The following is a 26,748-nucleotide window of genomic DNA, read 5'->3' as shown; positions in this document are numbered from 1 at the left end:
TATTAAGCTGGTGATTTTATTTTTATAACTATCACTTTAGGTTTGCTGTTTAAACTGCAACGTACGAATATACGAATGTGTAGCGTGGCTGTGGCACGTGGCCTGCAGGGCGATGGTTGGGTGGTGAGGAGGGGCGAGGGGAGAGGTGCAGATGCTGCACGCACCAAGGACAGAGGCGGTGGGTGGGGAAGGGGGAACTGCAATGGCCGCTCTCTCGGCAGGCCGGTGGATGGAGAGGGGAGGGGGCCGCGTCGCCAGCTGACAGGGAGGGGCGGGACTCGGCGCATGTGAACGGCTGTAGACCACAGTGGAGGTATTTACGCACTCCTTCCGTGGCATTTAATATACAGAAATACGTGGTACCAAAAAACTTACCTCGTTATCTGTTCAACATCGCATCATGAAAACAATAAAATAGCACTTCAGGAAGACTCCTTTTACTTTAGAGTAGCCTATTTGTTGTTTAACTTGGACGTATTTATTCTTGTTATTATCGTTGTGTGATCATTTAGCAAAACATACATGTAATAGGGCGTCTTTCAAAGTACAGGTAGACGGCTGCATGTAGTCACTGATCTACTGGCAGTTACGAAGGCGTATTAGTATCATGTTTTTATGGTAAAGCTTTAATACCTGTGTTCGTGCACTATTCACTAAGTTAACAAGTGAAATGTGAATCCCTTTGAAATATACAAGATTAACTGATTCTTTCTCTACGTGTTCTTTTGACAAGAACAACTTTCCCCTTAATTCCATGATTAAAGAATGTTTGTGGTTTTAATTCTCGACCGCTACGATAACATGACTGGAGACGTTAAATGACAAGACAAAATGATCACATAACTTCAGTCACTTCCATTAACATGTGACGTCATAAATTCTATTACCAGTTACCAACAGTTGCCAATTCTTATGTCTACTTACAACTAACATGCACAATTTAATTAAATGTATAGTAACTACGGTGTTTTCCGTCAATTAATTCTCTTGCTGCATGCAGGACTTTGCCAACTGTTTACATACCATTCCAGACCTACTTTCAGGAACGCAAATCATAGGGGTTTGACCTTAGAGCATATCTACGTTGCTGTCTAGGCGGTTGTATTACCTTCTTTCTTGCTTTTTTGGGTGGAACTACTGGCGTAATAGGCCCGGTTTCACTGTTAGGTGGGGGTGGCTCGGGTCCTTTATACAGTTTCAATCTGTCAAAATGAACGATCACTGTGCGTTCCGCTAACTGAATTTCCGCATTTACCGGTGAAGTAAGCCGCATGATACGGTACGGTCCTTCATAAGTAGGTGTAAACTTTTTGGTTCTTCCCTTTTTTACTACTGGATTGCTCAACATAACTAGGTCTCCTACCTTGTACTCAGGCATTTTTGCTTTTTGATTACTTCTCTTTAGCTGTTGGGCGGTGGCTCGGGCATTGTTCCCTCTTACTTTTTTCCAAATGGATTTTAGACGTCGAGCTAGACCTTTCACATCTTTGGATTTAATTCCAGGGGGCAGTTTGTCAATTTCAAAAGGCGAATTCATAGGGCGGCCATATACTGCTTCATAAGGTGAGTACCCTGTAGCTTCATGGACACGGCTGTTATATGCTGACGTGACGTATTGAACATACTTGTCCCAGTCAGAGTGATGTTTATTAACATAGTAAGACAGCATGCGCATAACGGTGCGGTGGACTCGTTCCAGGCGACCGTTTGCTTTTGGGTGGAACGGTGTCGTTCGCCACTTTTTAATTCGCAATAACCGACAAACTTCGGTAAATACCGCAGACATGAAATTCGTACCCTGGTCTGTGAGTACAGCTTCAGGGCTTCCGTATGGTAACACGAAATGGGTGACAAAAGCACGCGCTACTGTTTCAGCGGACATATCTGGTATAGGAATGAGAATCAAGAACCTAGAGAAATGATCTATAAGGGACAGAATATACCGATTATTTTGGGGGCTCACAGGGAAAGGACCGACAATATCTGCTGCTACTACTGCCCAGGGATAAGTGGCTTCTGGTACCTGCTGTAAAGGCACTTTCGTTCGAGGTGGTAATGACCTCTTAACACAAGGTAGACAATTTTGTATATACTTTTGCACGTCTTTCCGTCTTCCTGCCCAGAAATAACGGGCGGCTATTCGGCAATTTGTGGCGCGAAGGCCGTTATGACATGCCTGCAGGCTATCGTGACACTGTGCGATAATCTTGGAACGTAATTCTTTCGGGATTACTGTCTGTTTACCCAAGTGGGTCTTTCGATATAAAATTCCATCTTCAACGGAAAATTCAGGCAAAGCCACATATTTCTGACATTCGACGTCTCTTTGCTGTGCCTCCCTTAATTCTTCAATAGAAACGTCATTAGCTACGATCACTCTGACCTTTCGGCTTAATGCGTCGGCGTTCTGATGTAACTTGCCCGGTTTGTGTTTCACCTCATACTCAAATTCGCTCAATTTCAAAGCCCAACGAGTTAGCCTACTACTAAGGTCTTTTAAGCTCAACATCCACTGTAACGCGGCGTGATCAGTGATGACAGTGAATTTTCTCCCATACAAATAACATCGGAAATAAGTTACACCAAACATGAGTGCTAGTAGTTCCTTCTCAGTTGTGCTGTAATTTGACTCTGCTTTATTAAGCTGTCGAGACGCATAACCAATTGGTCGTTCTTCGCCATCTATCTCTTGTGACAGGATGGCTCCTACAGCATAATCTGAGGCGTCCACTGACAGTATGAATGGTTTTTCAAAATCCGGGTACGCTAGTACAGGGGCTCTAGTTAAAACATGTTGAATTTGTTGCATAGCTTTATCACATTCTTTGGTCCAAATAAAACTAACTCCTTTTTTCAATAAATTAGTCAGGGGCTTAGCAAGGGTGGCATAATTATTCACGAAACGTCTGTAGTAGTTTGCAAGGCCTAAAAATGACTGTAGTTCTTTGACATTTGTCGGTGTTGGGAATTCCTTTACTGCGGTGGTCAAACGGGGGTCCGGTTTGACACCTTCTCCACTTATTATATGACCTAAATATTGTACTTGTGACTGGGCGAAAGCACACTTTTCTAATTTTACACTCAAATGAGCTCCTTTTAACCTTTGCAAAACATCCCTCAGTCTTTCTGCATGTTCTTTTATCGTTTTAGAAAAAATAATAATGTCATCTAAATACACCAAGCAGGTTGTAGGTTTCAACCCACGCAGCAGCAAGTCTGCAAATCTTTGAAAAGTGGCAGGGGCGTTTCTCAATCCAAATGGCATCCTTACAAATTCATACAATCCTGTAGGTACAACAAAAGCAGTTTTATGGCGGTCCTGGGGTGCAACAGGGATCTGATGGTACCCAGAACGCAAATCAAGGGTGGTAAAATACTTACAGTTGCCCAATCGGTCCAATGTTTCATCAATGCGCGGTAACGGATATGTGTCTGGTGTCGTTACCCGATTTACTGCCCGCATGTCGACACATAGGCGATAGGCTTTCTCCCCATTTACTGATTTCTTTGGCACAACGACCACGGGAGACGCCCACGCACTCGAGGAGGGTTGTATGATTCCTGCTGCTAATTGCTGCTGAATCGTATCTTCAACTACAGACTGCAAATGATATGGTATACGGTAAGGTTTTTGTGCAATTGGCCGAGCTTCTCCGGTCGGAATTTCGTGCTGAACCAAATCCGTAGCCGGTAGAAACTGCCTCTCTTCAAACAACCACGAAAATTCCTCTAATACCGGCTGCAACATCCTTTTCTCCTCACTGTTTAAATGACCTAACTTCTCTGCTAACTGACTCCTTATCGTCGACGCGACATATCGCACTTCTCTAACTGAACATTTCTTTCCTTTCCTTCCTTTCTTATCTTTATTTCGCTGCTTCTCAGCTCCTCTTATTTCCTCAAAAATTTCCTGACCACTGGCAACAATAGTACCCTTCGGTATCACAACATCTTCTACACCAAAATTATCTATACTTACTGGTATCGCAAAACCCTTCTGTCTCCTTTCCGGTCGGCAGATACTTCTCTTTATATGTACTGACTGACGATCTAAAACATCATTCTGGGTGAGCGGGTCAACCAGAATGTCTGTATTAGGCTGTTCTTGATTTTTGACATCTATCCAGAGAATCTTTCCACTTCCGCCTTTTATCCTCACAGGGTCAGTGGTTTTTATCGCCCACATCTGCGGTTTTATAGGAGACTGTGAACGGCGCCTTTCGCAGCTCCCTCGCGTCTGACGGGGGTGCGCACTGCCAAATCGGTGAATTGCTTCGCCGAACTGCACAGTTCGCGTTCGATAATCCACTATCCCCTGATAACGGTGCAGGAAGTCATTCCCTAGTATGATGTCAAATTCACCCTTCTTTAGCCTTACTACCTCCATCATCTGACTGTATTTACCCTCGTCGATTTGCAGGTTCACTACACACGAACCTGCAGGGACAATTACTTCCTCTCCAAGGCCACTGATATGGTACCGGGGTGGCTGTAACACCCTTCGATCATTTTTCTCCACAAACAATACACTAACTTGAGCACCAGTATCAACTAAAATTCTAACTGATTTGTTCCCGAGTACGCCAAATAGACTAACGTGTTCCACCTCTTTACATTTTTCGGTCCTAACCGGGTGTATTATTTTTGTCGGGGGCGCGGGTGGGTGGCGGAACCTGCCCCCCAAGCGTTTCCCTGATTCGACCCCGCGTTGCGGCGGTGGCCGCGCATCTGATTTGAAAATGGTGACTTTGTGGAGCAAACATTATTGGCATGACCTACTGTCTGACAAATTGTGCAATACGGCGCGCGACAGCGCATTGACGTATGGTTGGGCTTCCCACAACGCTGACAAAATACTTCTTTTGCTGGGACCGGTACTGGGTCCGATTGGCGCGGGGCGGCAGCGCAAAAACGCAACACCTCTTCGCGAAGCATTGCCAAACGAACAGCTTCAAACAGAGAAGTGGGGGAGGCAGCTTTGACTTCTCCTCCGATGCGGGGGTCAATACCGCGAACAAATGCATCAATTGCACGCGCTTCGGCTTCTGAGCGCAAAATTCTGTTTTCACTGGCATTTTCACCAAGTTTGTAGGTACGACAAGACACTGCTCGTATGCGATCTGCAAAGGCATCAAAATCCTCATTAGGCTTCTGCCTAAGGGTTGATAATTGATCTCTGTAATATGCGGTACCTCTGGTATCGGAATAACGCGTAGTCAATCCGCGGGCCAATACTTCAAATTCGTGCGTGTCACGCAATTCGTCCACTGTTTCTATGAACATTCGGGCTTCCCCCGTCAACTTCAGTCTGGCTACATTGACCAATAGATCGTCCGGCCAGGCACACGTGCGACCCACATCACGAATATTTTGTAAGAACATAGCTACATTTTCGTGGGACTTCCCAGAAAAGGTGGGAATGAAATCAGCCGCAGGAAAATTGCTTACAGTCGCCATGTTAGCAGAAATTGTGGCGTTTGTATTAGAGACAGAATTAGTGTTAGTTGCCTCTGTTTGAGCATTTGTTACAGGGGTGGAGCTAGCCACAGGTATGGAAGTTCGCGCACTGGCTTCCAGCGTCTGTTTCAAGACGCGGTTTTGCTCAAGTAGCTCCTGATTTTGTGCGAATAACTGGCGCATTTGTGCATTTATGGCCTCGAGCGGGTCTTGCGAGACAGATGCATCTACGGGGGTATCCCGTTCCGTCGCTCGTGTCCCTATCGGCATGTTTACAATTTTATGGGACGCTAGTGACCAGAAAAAAGTAATGATTGTTACAAAAAAAGGACGGCCACAAAGATTCTCAATCCAGCGGCGGAAGATCGTCGAAGCTATAGTTGTAAGCATCGCGGCGACTTACATGGTGATGGCGGCGGTGCGACGCATTGGTGGCGGCGACGGCGCGGTGCAGTGACTGCGGCGGCGGTGGTCGGTGGTCGGCGGGCGGTAGCGGGCGGCGGCGGCGGTGTCCGGACCCTCGGGCGGCGGCAGATTTGTTGGCGGCGGACGGCGCTGGCTCGGCCGGTCGGCGATGGCGGCAGCCCCTGGCGCGTCGGTGACAGCGGCGGGCGGCGGCGGCGTGGCGGATGACGGCGGCGGATGACGGCGGCCCGGCAGGTCGCGCAGCGCAGCGCAGGCCCCTCGAACTCAGGCAGCGGGCACCGCGGCGGCGTCCGGCTCACGTGGCTGACTAGCGTGGGCTGCCTCGCTGCAGCACGCGCCCTGTGCGTGTTTAGTGGAGCAGCCACGGCCCACGTGGAGCAAACGTGGCAACCGGTTGGCGCATTCCATGCGCGAAGTGTACGGCGTCTTGCCGGGAGAAATTTAGTGTAGCGACAAAGTCTCTACGGGAACGGATCCACACCTCTGACACCAATTGTACAGGATGGCGGGTATGGGCAGGCGGTGGGCGTTATGGAATAATAGTGTAATTTTTAGAGAAAGGCCATTTATTGGCTAAAGCATGATGAAAGGGGCTACATAGGCCTAGGGAGGTGAGGGTGAGCCAGAGCTTGCAATTTGGCGAACATTGTTCGCGAAGCTACCGAAAGTGGTTGTCTGCCAAAACTAAGTCCACAGTGCCGCAGCACCGGGAGAAGCGGGAGATGTTCAAAGCTACAGGGCGCGCATCCGACTCGCGGGTGAGCAAGAATACAAGAGAGCGGGCCCGGCGACGAGCGGCCGGGTATCTTCGACGCACCACGCGGCTTCCTCCACCCTGATTGGTCAGGACCGAGCAAACCGTGCGGGCGGCATGGAACTTTCCAGAGCGTTGCCTGCTAAGCGACGCCTGGGACGGCGTTACCTCGTCAGCACACGAGAGAGGCGCGTGAACAAGGTGCCCTTTCTCGGTGCTGACTTCCTGTTACTAGACCGTGGGACGAAAGAATTTACAGGCAGCTAACACTGCCGGCCGTGGCTTGGCCGTAATGGAGTAATGAAGTTACTAGTTGGAGGCTCATATAATAAAGTAAAATCTCCTATTGTCTGGCTCATCCTTTACAGGAAGATTTCGAGAAAGTCGCCCAGAACCAAAGGTCAGGGGATGCTTACCATACGGGATGAGAAGGAAAGACTGATTGTTGAGGACTGCATCAGACTAGATTTGAAAATTTTGTCAGTAATTGGTTGTTTTTGTGATTGTATTTTGAGATTTATTAGAGTGTGTAACTGTATCAAAAGGAAAATTTGCCATAGAAAACTATAACATTATGAGACAGAATTTCTGGCCAGTACCTACCAGTACAAGGATTACTAATGACGTGCATATGTGCAACATAACTGAGAAATTGCAGGTAGCTGAATGTACATTCGGGATGAAGGGAAGAAAGAGCCACTCAAATAACATCGTCTCTTTGCATCCCAATGCTTCTCTCAAATACTGCCACACACTGAAAATCAGTGGAAATTGGAACTTGGTGGTTGCGGAAAGCTTTGAACCTATCCAGCTGAATGTACATTTGGGATGAAGAGAAGAAAGAGAGATCCATCCAATCTGCTTAAAATATTTTGCAAGACAGAAGATTTTTCAATAACTGTGACATGAATATGCTAATGTTAGCTGGACATATTATAACAAACATTCTTTAATGAACATTAGGGAATCAGTAAGGTACTGAAAGAAATATGTTACATGAATTAAGGTAATTAATTACAGCAACACAAATTTATTAATAATCCAGGTTGTATAGTCACAGCTCTGAAAATTTGTGTCAATACATTTAATTTTCACTATTCCAAACTGAAACAGTCATAAAGATCTCGAAAAGAATGAATCTGCGTAGTATGAGGGGTATTCAATAAATAACGCAAAAAATTTCTTTTCTTGACCAATTACAATTGAAAAAGTGTGGAATTTGCTGTGGGACATTGTGGAATATTCCTGCTCCAGCCCCTATAGTTTCTGATAGGTGGTGGCACTATATATTGCCTTCAAAATGATGTCTGCAATGGAGGTGCATTCCAAGCAGAGAGCTGTCATTGATTTTCTTTTATTGGAAAACCAGAGCATCACAGATATTCATGGGCACTTGTAGAATTTATATGGGTACATGGCAGTGAACAAAAGCATGGTGCATCATTGGGTAAGGTGTCTATCACCATCACAACAAGGTCGTGCAAACCTGTCCGTGTCCTGTGTGCCAGCTGGTCACACAAAGCTGTGACTTCAGCAATGCTGTAATATTGGATACACTCTCATTTGAGGTGATAGACAGATCGCAATCAAAACACATGACTGCACATCTCTGCTGGCAGTGCTGACACACTCATCCACTGTTGTGGTACTAGAAGATGTGTGCCCGCTGTGTTCCTCGCCACCTAACATAAGACCATAAAGAGGGACGAAGGACCATCAGTGCAGAATTTCTTGCATGTTATGAGGCTGACCTTAATAATTTTTTGTCGAATGTTGTCACAGGCAATGAAACATGTGCATATCGCTTCGAACCAGGAAAAAACAGCAATCCACAGAGTGGTGACAGACAACCTCTCCTCCAAAGAAAAAGTTCAGAGCTGCACCCCCAGCACGAAAAGTCATGGTGATGGTCGTCTGGGATCATCTCTGAAATGTATTGTGCTACTCTCAGGGAATTCAAGAAATAACTTCAATGTGTTCATCACAACAATAATACAAATGAACTACTTCTCCATGACAACACAAGGTGTCACATGTGTCTGTGAACCTAAGAGAAGCTCATAAAACTTTATCAGGAAGTTCTTCCTCATCCACCCTACAGCCTGGACCTTGCACCTTCTGACTTCCATTTGTTTGGAACAATGAAGGATGCACTTTGGGGAACCAGTATGTGGATGGTGGGGGGTTATTGATGCAGTGAAATGTTGGCTTTGACGGACAGGCCCTCCCAGTAAGATGGCATAAAGCCATTGCATTGACGGGAGATAATGTTGAAAAATAGGGTTTCGTAGCCAAAAGAGTGGGTAATGATATTGTGTATTGGAATCTTGAATAAAACCCATCTGCTTTCAGAAAAAAAAGAAGTGTTGCATTGTATTGAACACCCCTCGTATATAAAAAGGTGGCATTCCACAGCCTGTGGTAAAGTATACCCTGCAATGTAACAATGTGTTCTCTCTGATAGGGATGCACATTCGTTTTACACTTAGTCCATTAGATACTGAATAAAACCTTAATTTTGAGAAATACAGATAGTTAATTGGCTGCGGACTCAACGAGCAATCATGTCAAAATTTTAATAGTAGTGATGTAGAAAAAAATGGAAAACCTTCACCGGGACTTGAACATTTTTCTCTCTTTCCTCATATTAATGAAGAGCTTTAATCACTTGGTGATAGTTATGAGGATTTAGGTACATTTCACACACCAGCTGGTTTGAATATCCTTTCTTAGCAATATGACACTTTAGAGCCCAACATGTGAGAGTTTGATCTCCAATAAATATGCAGCACAAACTAGTTTCTCTCTTCAATTAATCCCTCCAAAGTTACTGCGCCTCTTTCTGTTCCAAACATTAATCAGCCAAATTAATCTGTATTAAACTTTCTTTGCTGTCACTTCCCTATCCACTTTAATTTCTTCTCTTCATCATCTCTTCTTTGGTTTGCTCTCTCCACAGTGTATGTTTCTTTGTTTTGACCTCTCAGCTTCTTTATAATCTGTCAAAACATTCTTAACTCTTGTTTGCTAACCTCATAAACATCTATTCAGTTATTAATACTTTATTAATTTCTACACACTTTGAAATGCACCTGTAACTCTCCATTCTTGAACACATTTATATCCTGTCCACTATGCTTGCCTCTTGTGTTGGATTACGAGAAGTTAACTGCAGCCCACAGTTGAACAGTAACTTATAAAAAAACTGTTAATGCTGAAACTCACTATCCATACATATGCGACATCACAAGAGTTATCTTTTGGAAGTCTTACAGCACAAACTACTCGTGGCACAGCAAACTGCACATCGGGGCTGGGGCAGGACAGGGAGGGGAGGGGGGCATACTAACCAAATTATAAGTTGATGGAAAAAGCTGACAAAACTCATATCAATTGCTACTCACTTGTTTACTTCACAGAAAACATTTTTACATGACTGAGTAGGGAATTATAAAATGTGTCAGAAAAGGAAGTTAATAATTTCAAGACTGGAATGAGATTTTCACTCTGCAGCGGAGTGTGCGCTGACATGAAACTTCCCGGTAGATTAAAACTGTGTGCCCGACCGAGACTCGAACTCGGAACCTTTGCCTTTCGCGGGAAAGTGCTCTACCAACTGACCTACCGAAGCACGACTCACGCCCTTGTACTCACAGCTTTACTTCTGCCAGTATCTCGTCTCCTACCTTCCAAACTTTACAGAAGCTCTCCTGCGAACCTTGCAGAACTAGCACCCATCCCATTAGGAGCCTGGTGCTCTTACCCCTACAGCATTTCGTTCCAAATTATAGTTAATATGTGTACCTCATTTGATTGAAATCATTCCAGGGGTTTAGGATGAGCTTTTTACCCATGGCTTTGCCCAAATTTGGGCATGTCAAATCTATTTCATATATATTTAACATATTTCACTCACATTTGTTCAGATATTTCATTCATACTTCGAGCAAATTTCAACCTGCAGTTTTATTTTCATATTTTTTATATTGTTTCGTTCTAAATCCCTTTGTACTCAGTTGACTCCACTTGTTGTGGACTTCTTACATTTTACATTATTATTTTATTCTTGTTTCAGTATAATCTTTTGCTTTTGCTCTTACTGTTTCCTCTGTTATTATTATTATTATTAATGATAGTTCCCCGTTAAGGAAAGTGCTGAAACACAATCAATTTTCATTGCATTTTTTCTCTCTCTTTCCTTTTTCTTCCCTAAAACCTCTCATATATTCACCGTGTTTCTTCTTCCTCTCTTCTGTCCACTTCTTTCCTGTTTTCCTCTCTTTGGGCATTTGCTGAAATTTCTGTTTTCTGATTTTTTCTCTGTATTTTTCCCTGTCTGTCACGTCTCCTTGTCTGTCACGTCTCCTGCAGTTTTGCGGGAGGAGACCAAACAGTGAGGTCATTAGTCTCATCAGATTAGGGAAGGATGGGGAAGGAAGTCAGCCTAGCCCTTTTAAAGGAACCATCCCGGCATTTGCCTGGAGCAATTTAGGGAACTTAAGGAACACCTAAATCAGGATGGCTGGACGCGGGATTGAACTATCGTCCACCCGAATGCGAGTGTAGTGGTCTTGCGCAGAGATGTTCAGTTTCTTGAGGTCTTCTGTGGGTTCCTTTACCCAGTTGGTTTTCACTGTATTACTTGTCGCTATGTTACAAATTTTCTTGGTCAACTTATTTTATTTTTGTTCATCCTATGTATGTGTCCATGTAACTTTGCCCTTCTGTTCCTGATGTCATCTCTGTCTGTTCATACAGTTCATTTGGTGCTCTCTTTATCCAGATTCCTCTCTTTTTTTCCATCTTCTTAATTTTCATTCTTCCCCTTCTTTACTGTTGTTTCTGAGCATACAATGCCTCTGGTAAGTCTACTGTACTGAGATGTTGTAATTTGGCATTGATGGAAATACTTCTCTTGTTGTAATGGTTCCATGTAAGTTTGTTATTATTATTATTATTATTATTATTATTTCCAGTACAAACATGCCTTTAGTATCAATGTCTCATACTGTCATACACTGCTCACCTAGTTGCCGTGTTTTATCGATCTCTAAAAAACTCATTCAACTTCAACCTACACACTGTGTTGGACAAGTATACCTGATCCTGAACCTTCCACTTCCTCTTACCGCTTCCTCCCACTTCCTGCCTGCCTTTTACAGCTCTGTGTACCTCCCTCCTCCCATGCCCAATGCATTCCACAAGACGATGGGCTATGACTGACTCCAGAACAGCTATCCCCTCAACCTGACAGCTAATAGTGGAAATAACTCGTGACAGTTCTACACCTTAGCTTGTTCACAAAGATGAGCAGTTCCTGCCAGCCCACCTGACTGAGTTCTGCTGCATATTTCAGGACCTCAGCTTTCATGTTATACTCCTGTCAGACTATGGCTGAAGCCGAGTATCCTTCCCAGTTCCATAAGCCTTGATGGTCACATTTTTTCTGAAACAGATGAGGGGGAGGTGTGGCAGCATATCCACACACAAATTTGTTCCTCAAGGTTATGCTCCCATCAAAAAATGGGTACACGCAACCCTAATGCATGTTCACTGAGATTAAACTGCTCAATAGAAAGAGTCTCACCTGTGTAATATACACTCCATCTAAAGTTGGATAGCTCTCTAGCTTCAAATCTGCACTCTCAAGCCTTGGATCATTGTATGAACATGTAACTGTAACTGGAGATACCAACATAAATGTTCTAAACAACATTCCTTTTGTATCAGAATTCAGGTGCATACTTTTCTGCTCAGAACTTACACTGATTCCACTTGGGCCTACTCACCATAAAGCAGACATTCATACATTTATTGATATATTTGGAATCAAATCTCCTAATAAAGAAATTCACATGATTAGAGTTCACCATCTCGCTTGTCTGCTCATGATGTAATATTCATGACTTACTCACTGCAATGTGCAGGTGGTGACTTTTAGATATTTTAAGCACATGAATATGTCCAAGATTACAGGCGATGCCTATGGTATTTCTTGGCAGACAATGACAGGAACTAACTTCGACATAAATAATGAAGCATCCAACTTCACTAAGAGACTCAATAATTTATAAGAGAAACATGCACCTCTATAAACAGTAAGAGTAAGGAGAAAATCTGCACCATGGCTTACAGAGCACCTCAAACACCTTCTGAGCGTCAGAGACAATACACAGGAGACAAGATATACGATGTGTGCTCAAAAAGTAAGGTGACTGTATATTTTTGTGAAAAAATATGTATTTATTAATCAATATTCATGTTGTCCTCTTCAAAGTAATCCTCCTCAGATACAATACACTTGTGCCAATGCTTCTTCCAATACTTGAAGCACTTCTCATAAGCACTTTTCAGAACAGCCTTTAGCACTTCCAACAATGCAGTTTTTATTTCCTCAATCGTTGAAAGTCGCCATACTTTCATAGGTCTCTTCAGTTTGGGAACAGGAAAAAGTTGTAGGGGTCCAAATCCAGTGCATATGGTGGCTAAGGCAGGATTGTCATGTTGTTTCTGCCCAAAAAATCTCTCACAAGCAACGATGAATGAGCAGGTGCATTGTTGTGATGTGAAAACCATTAATTGTTTTTCTGCAATTCTGGACTTTTTTGTGTATTGCTTCTCACAAATGGTGCATAATGTCAAAGTATTACTCCTTATTGGCCGTATGACCTGAAGGCAAAAATTCATGATGCACTATGCCACAGTAATTGAAAAAGCAGTGAGCAAAACTTTGACATTTGATCGAACTTGGTGTGCTTTTTTTCATCTTGGCTCTCCAGGATGCTTCCATTGGGATGAGTGGGCTTTGGTTTCGATGTCATAACCATAACCCATGTTTTGTCATCAGTTAAGACCCTTTTGAACAAATCAGGATCATCACTGATGTCATTCAAAAGCTCCTTAGTGATGCTCATGCGACTGTTCTTCTGATCAGAATTGAGAAGTTTTGGAGCAAACTTTGCTGACACACATTCATGCCCAAAACATCTGAAAAAATTGCATGACACGAGGCGGCCAATTTGCCAGCATCCTCAGTAACTTCTCTTATGGTAATTCAATGATTTTCCAAAACAATTTTCTTCACAGTTTTGACATTATCATCTGTTGTTGATATGCTGGGGTGTCCAGAGCAGGTTCGTCACTGGGATCTTCTCGGCCATCCTGGAAGAGCTTGTACCACTTGTAAACTTTTTTTACTTAGAGCAGGCTAACCATATGCCACTTTCAACATTTCAAGTGTTTTCACACAAAATTTGATGCAAATTCTTTGCTCCATTTTTTATAATAATCAAAAATCGCCAAGCACACTGAAACATGTCTAACCTTTCTATCTGTCAAAGCAAACGAAGTATGCTGTACACTTGAAAATGTGAACATATGTTCGGGGCAGGTGTAGCAGCATAACAAAAAAAAAAAAAAAAGATCAAATGTAGATTGCCCAAGCAATTTGAAAAGTCATCTTACTTTTTGAACAGTCCTCGTACAAACAGCACCTGACGTCTGATAATTATCTCACCTACAAGCAACTATGGAACAGAGTTAGTCAATCGGTGAGAAATGCAAAGCTTAGGTATACCCATTTGCTAACAGAGGACTTTCACAGACCTGCCATCCTGTGATGGCCATCAAATCTATGAGGTCTACGAACACACAAGCCCAAATCTTCAGCTAAACATCTAGTTCTTATTGAGGGTCTAAATGAATATTTCGCCACACTGGTGTCTTTACTTGACCAACAAACAAGGGCACAAATTTTGATTGCCTTAAAGTATCAGCAGGTGGTACAAATGAAAAATGTTCTCTGCCATCATTAAGCTCTGGCAAGATCCCAAAGTCAATTGCACAAATATGTTTGGCAGTTGCACAGTATGATAGTCTAACAGTGCAAATGATAAATCTTCTCATCAATCCTATACCGCCAAGAAAATTGACATTTTTAACTATTACATTTTGGGCATACAGCCACATAAATTCAACTTTTTCTGCCAATATTTCACCTGTATGTCATTCAGCCATCTTTAGAGTGAGTCAAAAGGCTGACGCTCCAGCAATTGCTCCAGCCTTTTAAACTTGGGGACCACACCACTGTGCATGTGACCACAGATACAGAGGCCCAGAGGTGTTGATTGACGGCTAAGTTGTACACATATGCCTGAATTATGTCTGTGGCTGCACAATCAATCCATGCAGGAATGTTGGTACGTCACTCTGAGCTGCACTGTCACAAGACTTCATAAGTTTATTACAGAAAGCACTGGATTCCATGGCTTGTCCAAGTTGAAGCCTTGTCTCTTAATTAAATTCATTGCCAAGTGAATTTCAGTTTCATATTTCACCACCAAGTCCCAAAAAGGTGATGCTGACACTAAAATTTCAATGCTTTTGTACAGCATAGAGTGACCAGTATCAGTATAGTGTTCTGCGCAACAGTTGATGTATTTGGCTGTAAGGGGCAGGTGTGCCAGTGGTGTTCTGTACATCTTTCATGGACTGTACGAATCATCTGCTCGATGCATGAAAGGCCACGGGATCTTGTAAACCCCAGCTTTCAAGAGCATCAAACCATCTTTAACGTAACCCAGGAGTTCTGCTGTCTTCAGTGGAAGACGAAAAGTCACTTTTACTTTGTGCTTGCTGAAGAGTCCTATTTTTAACTATAGGCTTCCCACATATTGCAAGAAAACTACCTCTGGTTTCATTTGTAGTGCCTTATGTATCTGCTGTGGAGAAAACCCACTGGCTTCAAAAACTCTCTTCAAGTGTAGGAGCCCAACCTGCAGATTGTTTCCGTCAGCAATGATGAGTGCTCTGTGAACTAAAGTTCTGAGAACACTCATCATCTGGGAGGGATGGTGGCAGCTATCTACACATAAATATAAATCTCTTTGTGTTGGTTTCCAATATACTGTGTCTCAAAGTGCCATCATGGTTGCGCCAAATTTTCTTGAGACCGAGAAGCTTATGTCCACAAATTGGCACATACGGTATACTGGAAACCAATCCATATAGATCGTGTAAATAGTAGCCGCTATCCTTTGCAGACAATCAGTGTTCTGAGAACTTTAGTTCACAGAGCACATGTCATTGCTGACAGGAAGCCTCTGAAGGTTGAGCTCCAACACTTGAAGAGAGTTTTTGAAGCCAACGGGTATTCTCTCACCCAAAATTTAATGGGTCAATCATTGCATCACAAAAGCATGAAGATGCACCTTTGTAACTATTCTCTGATCTCCAGCATCTTTCCAGTAACCAGGAAGCAGGAACAGCCTTCCGACTACAGGCCCATTTGCATACTGTCAGCACTACCCAAGGCTTTACAATACATAGTTCATGAACGGCTTACTAATTATTTAACATCAGATCACCTTTTAGATGAATATCAGTCCAGTTTCCAGAAAAATCACAGCACAACAATTGCTCTTATAAAAGTGAGTAACAAACTGAAACAATCTATGAACAAACAACAGGCTGCTATTATGTGCTTTTTGGACTTGAGCACAGTATTTGACACTTGTTTTTGGCATTCTACTTGCTAAACTTATGAGTAAAAACGTATCTTGTACAGTGCTGTATAGTGGTTCCACTCATACCTTACATCTCACCAACAGTGCATAATGAGTGGAACAAAAAGGTTACAATGGAGGGATGTAGGATCAGAGGTTCTTCAAGGATCAGTATTGGGCCCATTACTCTTCTCATTTTATGTTAATAATGTGTCAACCATTCTCTCACACTGCGAATATCACCTACGTGCTGATGAAATTCAGTTATATCTAAGTGCAAGTCCAACAAATCTGCACACACCATCCTGCATGTAAATGCTGATTTACTTGCCCTGTCATTGTTAGCACTGAGTGTAAGTTTGAAACTTAATCCACCTAAAATGCAAGCAGTCTTATTCAATCACAAAAGACTTATTACCCCTCAGTTTGCGAATCTCTTCCACCATTACTCAAAAATGGCACAGAAATAACTTTATTTTCCTGCAAAGAAATTGGTGATAATTGTGGACAATCATTCAGACCAGACTATGAACACACAACTGCCCTCTGTAAGAAGCTGTCAGCATCGCTTCACTCACTACAGAAATATAGAAAATTATTTTCTTTCGAGCCTAAAAATAAGCTCATAGAGACACTAGTAGTCCCCTATACTTGACTACAGTGATGCACTTCTGGACTTTCATACGAAAGCTCTTGCAAACTGGAACTGACGATGAATGCTTGTGTATGATGTGTTTGTGATGTACACTTTTTTGACTATACACCAGCCTACACACAGATATGATGGCTACATGCTCACAAGAGTGGAGGCTATCATAATCTATGAGGGTCACTCCAAAAGAAATGCACACTATTTTTGTAAAAATACAGTTTTCATTCTGCATGTGTGAAAGTTTTACAGTGTGTAGATACATCCTTCCTGCTTGTTTTCAAACTTAGTTCAATCTGTTCCCATGAGTGGTGCCATCACAGCATGTCTTCAAGATGGCTGTGACACTTGACGTTCGTCAGAAGCAACATCCTGTCATAGAATTCCTGTGCTGTGAAAACGAGACAGTGGGAAACATCCACAAGAGGTTGAAAAAGGTGTATGGAGATGCTGCTGTCAATTGCAGTACAGTTAGTCGGTGGGCAAGCAGGTTACGTGATGAAAGCGCGCCCGGCAATATTGAGGATTGTCCTCGAAGTGGCAGGCCTCGTACTGCACACACTCCAGAAAATGTGCAGAGAGTTAACGAATTGGTGACTGCTGACAGACGCATCACAGTGAACGAATTGTCACGCTATGTTGGGATAGGGGAAGGAAGTGTTTGCAGAATACTGAAAGTGTTGGCGTTAAAAAAGGTTTGTGCCTGGTGGATGCCCAGGATATTGACAGTGGCTCACAAAGAAACAAGAAAAACGGTATGCAGCAAACTTTTGGAACAGTACGAGAATAGTGGAGATAAATTTCGTGGAAGAATTGTGACAGGTGATGAAACATGGCTCCATCATTTTTTACCAGAGACAAAGAGACAAACAATGGAGTGGCATCATGCAAATTCACCCAAGGAAAAAAAATTCAAAACCACACCTTCTGCTGGAAAAGCTATGGAGACGGTGTTTTTTGATTCCGAAGGACTCTTGCTTGTGGACATCATTCCAAGTGGAACCGCCATAAATTCTGATGCATATGTGACGACACTTCAAGCTCGACTGAGTCATGTTCGACCACATCAGCAAAAGCACGATGTTTTGCTGTTGCACGACAATGCACAGCCACATGTCAGTCAAAAAAACCATGGAAGCGATCACAAAACTTGGATGGACAACACTGAAACACCTGCCTTACAGTCCTGACCTGGCTCCATGTGACTATCATCTCTTTGGGAAACTGAAAGACGCTATTCGTGGAACAAGATTTGAAGATGATGACTCCCTTGTGCATGCTGCCAAACAGTGGCTCCGACAGGTTGGTCCAGAATTTTACCGTGCGGGTATACAGGCAGTGGTTCCAAGATGGCATAAAGCAGTTGAGAGTGATGGAAATTATGTGGAGAAATGAAAATATTGTTCCTAAAGGATGTATCTATACACTGTAAAACTTTGAAACATGTAGCATAAAAGATGGATTTAAAATAAAATAGTGTGCATTTCTTTTGGAGTGACCCTCGTACATTTGCTCTACTGTCTTCCCAATCATTGCAATCTCTCTTATTTGTCCTAACTGTTATTCTAATTTCTGAACAGCACAACAGACATACTCATTCTCAACAAAGCAAAATTCTCTCTGTTCCAACACATAGCTCTGCAATGTTTTCAAAATCATTTTCTTTATCAGGAACCAGACTCTAGAACATTTTCCTCAAAATATCGGAGAAATTAAATACCTTCCAAACTTCAAAGTGTAGCTAAAGGGCCCACTTTCTGACACAATAGCCATCTCTTCTGCACTCGTGCAGCTCATTCTCATCGCTCTCCTTCCCCCAGGACTTTTTCCTACTGTTGTCGGTAGAGTTCTCTAAGTATATTTTACTCTCTCCTAAAAGCCACTGTCACTGACATTCCAGTCTTCCCCTCTTCCTTTATCTATTCTACTTCCCATAATACTAAACATGGCTTCAAATGAGCTAAGCTAATCCATATCATTCTAATCACCCTTTGCTATTATTATTATTATTACTGTCAGTTATTATTAATAGTATTATCATTATTGAGAAGGTTTTGTTATATGTATGGTATGTGTTATTCCTGGTCAGATGTAAGAGAGGGCCATAAGGCCCTAACCTGGTCAGGCTAAATAAGCAATAATTAAATGACAAAAATATGCTGTTATTAGCTATAGATACAGAATGTATACAGTATGTATATCTTTAAAAGGGAGAATATTGCTTATCATCACTGTAGCTGATTGGCCAACATGTAGGTTCTTTATTACAGGTTGCAACTTTTTTCCCTTCCATGTGATGGCTTACACTACACAGAAAATGCTCCACTATTGCAATAATTTGCAGGTAATATTCCACAGTTTTTAGGCTGTAAATCAATGAGCATCACTTGTGGTGGCAAGTATGATAAAATTGGCAGCAAGATTTGCTGTTTGGATGTCTAGAAATAATAATAATAATAATAATAATAATAATAATAATAATAATAATAATAATAATAATAATAATAATGTATTAATAACTCCATCACAGTCTAACAGAAGGGCAAAAATTATTGAAAGCTGATCATCCAGTCTACACAACAGCCACAGCATGAACAATTATTTCATTGAATTTTGTCACAGGGAGGGTACACCATTTTTGATGTGCTTTAACACATTGAGGACTACTGAAAAGAAATTCTTATAAAAGGATTCAGGTCACTAGACCTTGTTTTGAGAAAAATTAGATGATAAAAATGTATACTTCTTCGTATTATTCTTCAGGCACTCTTTTCTTGAACTCTGCCTTGACAGTTTGTCAGTTAATAAATGTCATAAAAGCATTAAAAGCATTAAAGCATTAAAACACACATCTGACCAGGAATAACACATACCATACATATAACAAAACCTTCTCAATAATGATATTACTAATAATAATAACTGACAGTAATAATAATAATAATAATAATAATAATAATAATAATAAGTATTTTAGATTAAAGACAGTTTGGTGCATGCATATTTATTTTGCCTAATAGTCATCAGAAAACAAACTCACATTACATCAATGAAAACACATCTCTATGTAATTAGTTACTGGTAAAAAGATTGTGTGAATGATAATACAAAATTATGTGCTTTATGAACAATTATGAAATGGAAGATTGCTACTCACATTAAAGATGGCACATTGAGTCGCAGGCAGGCAAAACGAAAGGACGTTTAAATGATAAGCTTTTGTTCAAAGCCTTCTTCCAAAGAGAGACAATGCACGCACATTCACATAAACAGGCAGAACTCATGCGCACAGCACCCCTATCTCTGGCTGCTCAAGCCTGATTGCAACTGTTTCGTTGAATGAAAGCAGCTGTCGGAAATGGAGCACGGAAGGGGGAGGTATAGCAGTCTATGGGCAGGGAGAGAGAGGAGCACTGTCTTGCAAAGCACACAGGTACTACTGTAGAAGGTGGCAGTATGCTGTAGAACTCACAAAGGCATTCTCAGACAGGCACTATCCCCCAGACCTAGTCCACAAACACATTTCCCGTGCCATATCCCCACACACACTCAATCCTCCAACCACCCCCAAGAACCAGCTACAAATGAGATCCCCCTTCATAACCAAGTACCACCTTGATTTAACAGCTGAACTGCATCCTTCATCAGGGCTTTGATTATCAATCATCATGCCCTGAAATCAAATACATCCTACCTGAGATCCTTTGCATCCCTCCCAAAGTGGTGTTCCATCACCACTCAACCTCCACAACATCCTCCACAACATCCTAGTCTATCCCAGTGCCACTCTGAATCTCATCCCCTTGCCACAGGGATCATATCCCTGTGAAAGACCAAGGTGCAAGACCTAACCAGTCCACCCACTACACTTCCCATTCCAGTTTTGTCACAGGCTTATCTTACCGAGTCAGGTCACCTGTGAAAGCAGCCATGTCATATACCAGCTCTCTGCAGTCACTGCACAGCTTTTGATATTGATATGACTATCAATCATGTGCCTGTCTGGATGAACAGTCACTGTCAAACAGTGGCCAAGAGTTGGGTAGACCACCCTGTGGCACAACATGCTTGATTTTAGTGGCTGCTTCACAACCTAGGCCATTTGGATCCTCCCCTCCACCATCAGTTTTTCTGAAATGGGCAGATGGGAGTTATCCTTACAACACATTTCTGCTCTCAAAATCATGCCGGTCTCAATCTACAGTAAATTGCAGTCCCCACACCCTCAACCCAACAGTTTCTGCCCCCCCCCCCCCCTGTCCTATAACATCCCCTCAATTCATGTTCCCTCACCCTCCCTGCGCTCACTCTCTGCCGTGACGTCAACTAGTCCTTTCCTGTCTCCTCACCCCCACAGCCTTCTGATGCTGCCTCTGGCAGCCTCGTGCCACCACCTTCTAAAGCAGTCCCTGTACATTCCACCAGACAGTGCTCTTCTGTCCCCTACCTGTATTCCGCTATCCCTCTCCCTTCCCTGCCCCATTCCTGACTGCTTCTTTCTTTCAGTGCAACAGCTGCAGCCCGATTATAGCAGCTGGAGGCTAACTTGGGCATTAGGTGTGCCTGTTTGTGTGAATCTGCTTTACTTTCTTTTCTGAAGAAGACTTTGGCTAAAAGCTTAAAGCCAAGTACCCACGTATAAAAACATTAATTTGGGAATAAAGGGGGTCCCTAACTGAACTGAATAGCTGAAGCATTGATTGTCGACAGGCACACACAAAAAGAGGATAAAAACTTGCTAACCTTCAGAGGAAATTCTGTGACAAGGAACACATGTGCACACACACACACACACACACACACACACACACACACACACACACACACACACACACACACACACAGAATTCAGCACAGAGTGCTTAGTTTGTAGTCACAAAAGTCATGCCCGACCACTCTCCTCTGGGCCAGAGATGCAAGTATCTAACAAAGGCAAGAAGGAAAATATGTTACTGTCTCATAGGTTAAGCCTACTTTGTCTCTTCCTATTGTCTGTCTACATCTTTGCCAACATTTTCCTTCTTGCCTTTGGAATGGACTCGCATCACTGGCTACAAACAGCGGTGTTGTGCATGATTTTTATAATTCCATTCCCACATTGTATGTCATGCCGTCACAAGTGTGTGTGTGTGTGTGTGTGTGTGTGTGTGTGTGTGTGTGTGTGTGTGTGTGTTCAAAATCAGATACTTGAACATCATCACTTTATGCCCACTCACTCCATTCATGATCCATGCGTCATTGTCAACAGGCTATTCATGACCGTGTCATTGGTGTAGAAGAAGGAAATTTGTTGGTATCAGAGACTGGGGGATGGTATGTTGTTACTGAGTGCAACGTGCAATAAAGGATGACATGATATTGTCATACTGGAGAATTCAGTAGGTGTGTGGGGCTAGACATTGGCATGAAAAAACACCAGTCCAGGATAATTAGTCTGTAAATGCATCACAGCACAATCCTTTTTTAAACTTGGTGCAGTTGAAACACATTACTGCTTTTCCAAGGTTGGCTGACACAGTTCGGTGCCAGTTTGGAGAGCCTGGACTACAAGGCAAAACCTGTAACCTGTATGGGGAAGCTCTGTGATGATTAGCAACTCTATTGATTAGCATTTGCTGAGGAAAGTATCTGTTGTGACTTGCAAAATGTAATATTTCTGAATGAATCAGTATTTTTCACAGCAAGTTCTAGTCCAGTACAAATACATAGGCTGCATGGTTCCATTTTACCCAAAATGTATCCATGAGTCATCTAGCAGTGGCCATGTGTCTTTGGTGGCCAGGGGCTGGGTGTGTTCCCGTGGACTTTGGTGTTTCACAGGATAGATGACTGACTTGATGCTGTCCAGTACACTCATATTGAGAGCCCATCAGTGTGACAACTATATCATCCGGAAATAATCTTTTGAGAGAAGCCTGCAGATAATGAGAGATTTATTACTCACCTCATACATCCTGTCCTCACAAGATTCAGAGATCCATTGAAGTGGAAGAACTTTGAGCAGGATATTAAGTGGTAAGGAACCACATGTTATGCGCTTTTAAGGACCGTATAATTCTTGCTATGAACTGTGAACTGTTCACCCTGATAATTTTGTGTTTTCAGCAGATTAAACAAATTAATCCAGTGAAACAAAATACAATTGCTGAAAATGGGATTTGACCTATACCTTGCCACTTTGCAGATGCTTCTCAGTCTATCAATTACACCGCTGATGAAATCACTATGCTAAGTGCTGCAATATTCAGGTTTTCTTATTGTTGTTTCCTTAGAATGACAAGGAGCAGATTTTCTTGTGTGTTTTTGCAGAGTGACTGCTTCGTGTTGAATGACAAAAAGGTGTAACTCCTTCATTTACAAGGGTCCTTTACTTTTATGAGCAGTAATGTACACTCGTTGATGTGATTGGCTTCTGTGTAACATGGAGGGCAATTCAAATTTGAGCCACCACTACTTTTTGTGTTGTCAAGTATACATCATTTATAAAATGAGTGGACTGGGCTCATGAATCTAATTTATTTGCAATTTTTAGTTACCTCTGAAATGTAATTACTTCACTTCTTTTCTTTGCTCTTGCTCCTTCCTCATAACTTTGCCAAGATGCCTCCAGGTGCTAACTAACACTTGAAATACAAAATTATTGCTGTAGTGTTAAGTTCAATTCAGAACAAATAATTATTTGTTTAATAAAGATACTTTGGGTACCATGGAACTTGTAGAAAACAGAAGTTACTGTTTTGATTTTCTATACCGAATTCACACTTGGGAGCATAAATTTGTCATTTACAGTGTGGAGAAAACTTCAGCAATCTTTATTAATTTCCAAATGATAGTAGTTACTTAATGTGGGATGGAAAGAGGGGAGTCTCGAGTTTAAAACTTTCTTGAAATTGAGCTTATTTCAGATGGAGGTATTACCTAAGACGAATAAGGGTGGAAAAGGAAATGGCGAACCATCTCTGCATTTACTGCATGTTATTAAGGGGCGTCGTGGAAAAGCCATGTCAATGTTGTTGGGTGAAGGTTTGAACTGCTGCATCTCTTCAATGAAAAGCCGAGTTCTTAACCACATCACCACATCATCACTTCACACATTTCCTGATGCCTTTTCTCTTTTCTACTGTATTGTGTTTTATAGGCTCCTGTTTGCCCCATTTTTCCAATGATTTATACGTGAGATTTACCAGTGGAGTTCCATTGTAAAGTAAATGAATATTAGTTATCAGCTGACATCCCCAAATAATATCCTAAACATCCCCCACACTGAACTCTCCACAAAGTATGATTTACATTTTCTGGGGTATAACTTATCTAGGCGAGATTTAAATACCACAAAGTAAGAATGTAAAGTAAATGGATAGATAAAAAAATCTACTCACCATGCAGTGGCAGGGGAACACACACACACAAAAGGATTTGCCTATTACAAGCTTTTGGAGCTAGTGGCTCCTTCTGTTGGCAGAAGAGTTGAAGGGGAAGGAAGAGGAGTGAAGGAAAAGGACTGGAGAGGTCTAGGAAAAGGGGTAAAGTTCAGAAAAATTACCCAGAACCCCACATCAGGGGAGACTTACCAGATGGGATGAGAAGGAAAGACTGATTATTGGGGACTGCACCGGACAAGATTTGAAAACCTGAGAACTTGAAGGTGGAAGACAGGGTAATATGGAAGACAGGGATTACTACTAAACATCTTCACTCTTATTAACTCATGCTTGATGTTTAGTAGTAATCTCTGTATTGGATATTACCATGTCTTCCACCTTTAAGCTCTCAGGTTTTCAAATCTTGTCTGGTGCAATCCCCAACAATCATTCTTTCCTTCTCATTCCATCAGGTAAGTCTCCCCTGACCCAGGGTTCTGGGTGACTTTTCTGAACTGCAACCCTTTCCCTGAACCTCTCCAGTCCTTTTCCTTCACTCCTCTTCCTTCCCCTTCAACTCTTCTGCCAGTAGAAGGAGCCACTGGCCCCAAAAGCTTGTAAATGTCAAACTCTTTTGTGTGTGTTTTCCCCTGCTGTCACTTGGTAAGTAGATTTTTTATCTATCCATTTACATTATATTATCAATGATTTATTATTTTTGTTGTTACAAAGTAAGAATGGTTATTTTTGACAACTTTTATAACAAATTTAAATCATAACTACATCAGCAGAGATACAGTCATTCACGAGCACCCCTCCTACCTCTTGGTGAAAGGAAAAAGTATAGTGTAGCCACACGTTTTTCTTTTAAAAAAATTATTTACAAGTTGGTGTTACATAGATTTTTGACAGGGTCACAAGTGGAACTTATATTATAGCTACTTGTATGTTGCCATTCATCTTCCAAAATATTAAAAGTACTCGATACACCAAGCTCCCCCCAGCCCCCTCCAAAACAAAACTGTTGTATGGGCACCCTTGCAGTCATTGGTAACTCTGGTCTTGATGCTGTTAGAGCCTCTGAGTCTGAGTCTCTGACATATAATTTTAATTCTGACTTAAAAAAAATACATTTTTTTGTTTTTACCATGCAAACACTGAAATGTTATTACTGAACATAAAATATGTTCAAAAAAGGTAAGGAATATCAACATTTCTCTTTAAAAATACTTCCAATATAAATGCAAAAGATTTGAAAAAGTAATTCAAGACTAGTATTATTTTACAAATTTATAGACTAAAACAATATTATTAAACTGTTTTTGTACAAATATTATGTTTTTTTTTAAAAAATATCCTAAGTGGTCCACGCTTGTACATTTAATGTGTGTCAGCAGCCTCAGCACATTGCTTTGTACAAAAGAAATTATGCCTGCCAAAACAGGAAATAGTTTGCATCATCTTACTGAAAATAACTTTTTGTGGATCAATGCTCTAAACAACAGAAATCTGAATGTTTCTATAATTTACTTTCAACAGGTGCAAACTGGGTTTGGAAGAACAGGAGACCACTTCTGGGGATTTGAGGGACATGATGTGCAGCCTGACATTGTAACAATGGCAAAAGGTATTGGAAATGGATTCCCACTGGCAGCTGTCGTCACTACAACAGAAATTGCACAATCTTTAACGAAATCCCTGCATTTCAACACATTCAGTGGAAATCCACTTGCCTGTGCTGTCGGAACAGCTGTTCTGGAGGTATGGTAAAATATCAATTCTGCTCAAGATATAATTTTACTTTTGAAACTTCCCTGCAGATTAAAACTGTGTGCCGGACTGAGACTCGAACTTGGGACCTTTGCCTTTCGTGGGCAAGTGCTCTACCATCTGAGCTACCCAAGCATGACTCACGCCCCGCCCTCACAGTTTTACTTCTGCCAGTATCTTGTCTCCTACCTTCCAGAGCACTTTCCCGCGAAAGGCAAGGGTCCCGAGTTCGAGTCTCAGTCCGGCACACAGTTTTAATCTGCCAGGAAGTTTCATATTAATGCAGATTCTGCTGCAGAGTGAAAATCTCATTCTGAAATTTTACTTTTATTCACACTTCAAATTGGATATGCGACATAGAGTAAATGTTTCACTTAACAACAAATAATATATCACTGTGTAATTTCAAATGCAGGTAACATCATACTTGAACCAATGTAGTGTTGTCATCTAGTTTAAAGTGAAAGCTGCCATGGAGAGTTGCGTTAGCTGCCGCAGGCCAGTAAGCATAGTATGGGGACATATAGCTTATAGCAACATGTATGCAAAAGGATTGTGAAACAAACTAGCTGTACAGCAGCAATAGCCAGAGCAAGCAAGATGTTGTCACCATTCCAGGACAAGAACCATGTTATGAGCTATGTGATGGGGGGCTGGGTAATAGAGCAACAAATACGTCCTGGCACTGTGTAAATAACTGTGAATTTTGAGGCAGATACATTCAGAGTCAAGCAGCACCACCACAATGCCAGGGCTATGCTACACGATGAGACAACTGGGCACTGCCAGCTGCAGCTATCAGTTCGAGATTGGGCTAGAGCTACTGTC

The 26,748-nt window shown here is 42.0% G+C and overlaps 1 protein-coding gene across 1 annotated transcript in view; it reads left to right on the top strand.

Annotated features, from left to right (window-relative positions):
* LOC124787974 (alanine--glyoxylate aminotransferase 2, mitochondrial-like) overlaps positions 1 to 26,748 on the top strand; it is a 188,286-nt gene that overhangs the window by 128,287 nt on the left and 33,251 nt on the right. Inside the window, exon 8 of the mRNA XM_047254987.1 lies at positions 25,690 to 25,911. Within this exon, the coding sequence (XP_047110943.1) occupies positions 25,690 to 25,911 (222 nt within the window). The remainder of the gene's footprint in view (positions 1 to 25,689; positions 25,912 to 26,748) is intronic.

Source organism: Schistocerca piceifrons, chromosome 3, assembly GCF_021461385.2.
Source record: "Schistocerca piceifrons isolate TAMUIC-IGC-003096 chromosome 3, iqSchPice1.1, whole genome shotgun sequence".
NCBI classification, from domain to species: domain Eukaryota; kingdom Metazoa; phylum Arthropoda; class Insecta; order Orthoptera; family Acrididae; genus Schistocerca; species Schistocerca piceifrons.
The sequence above is the reverse complement of the archived record's forward strand: the minus strand, read 5'-3'. Positions and strand labels throughout refer to the sequence as shown.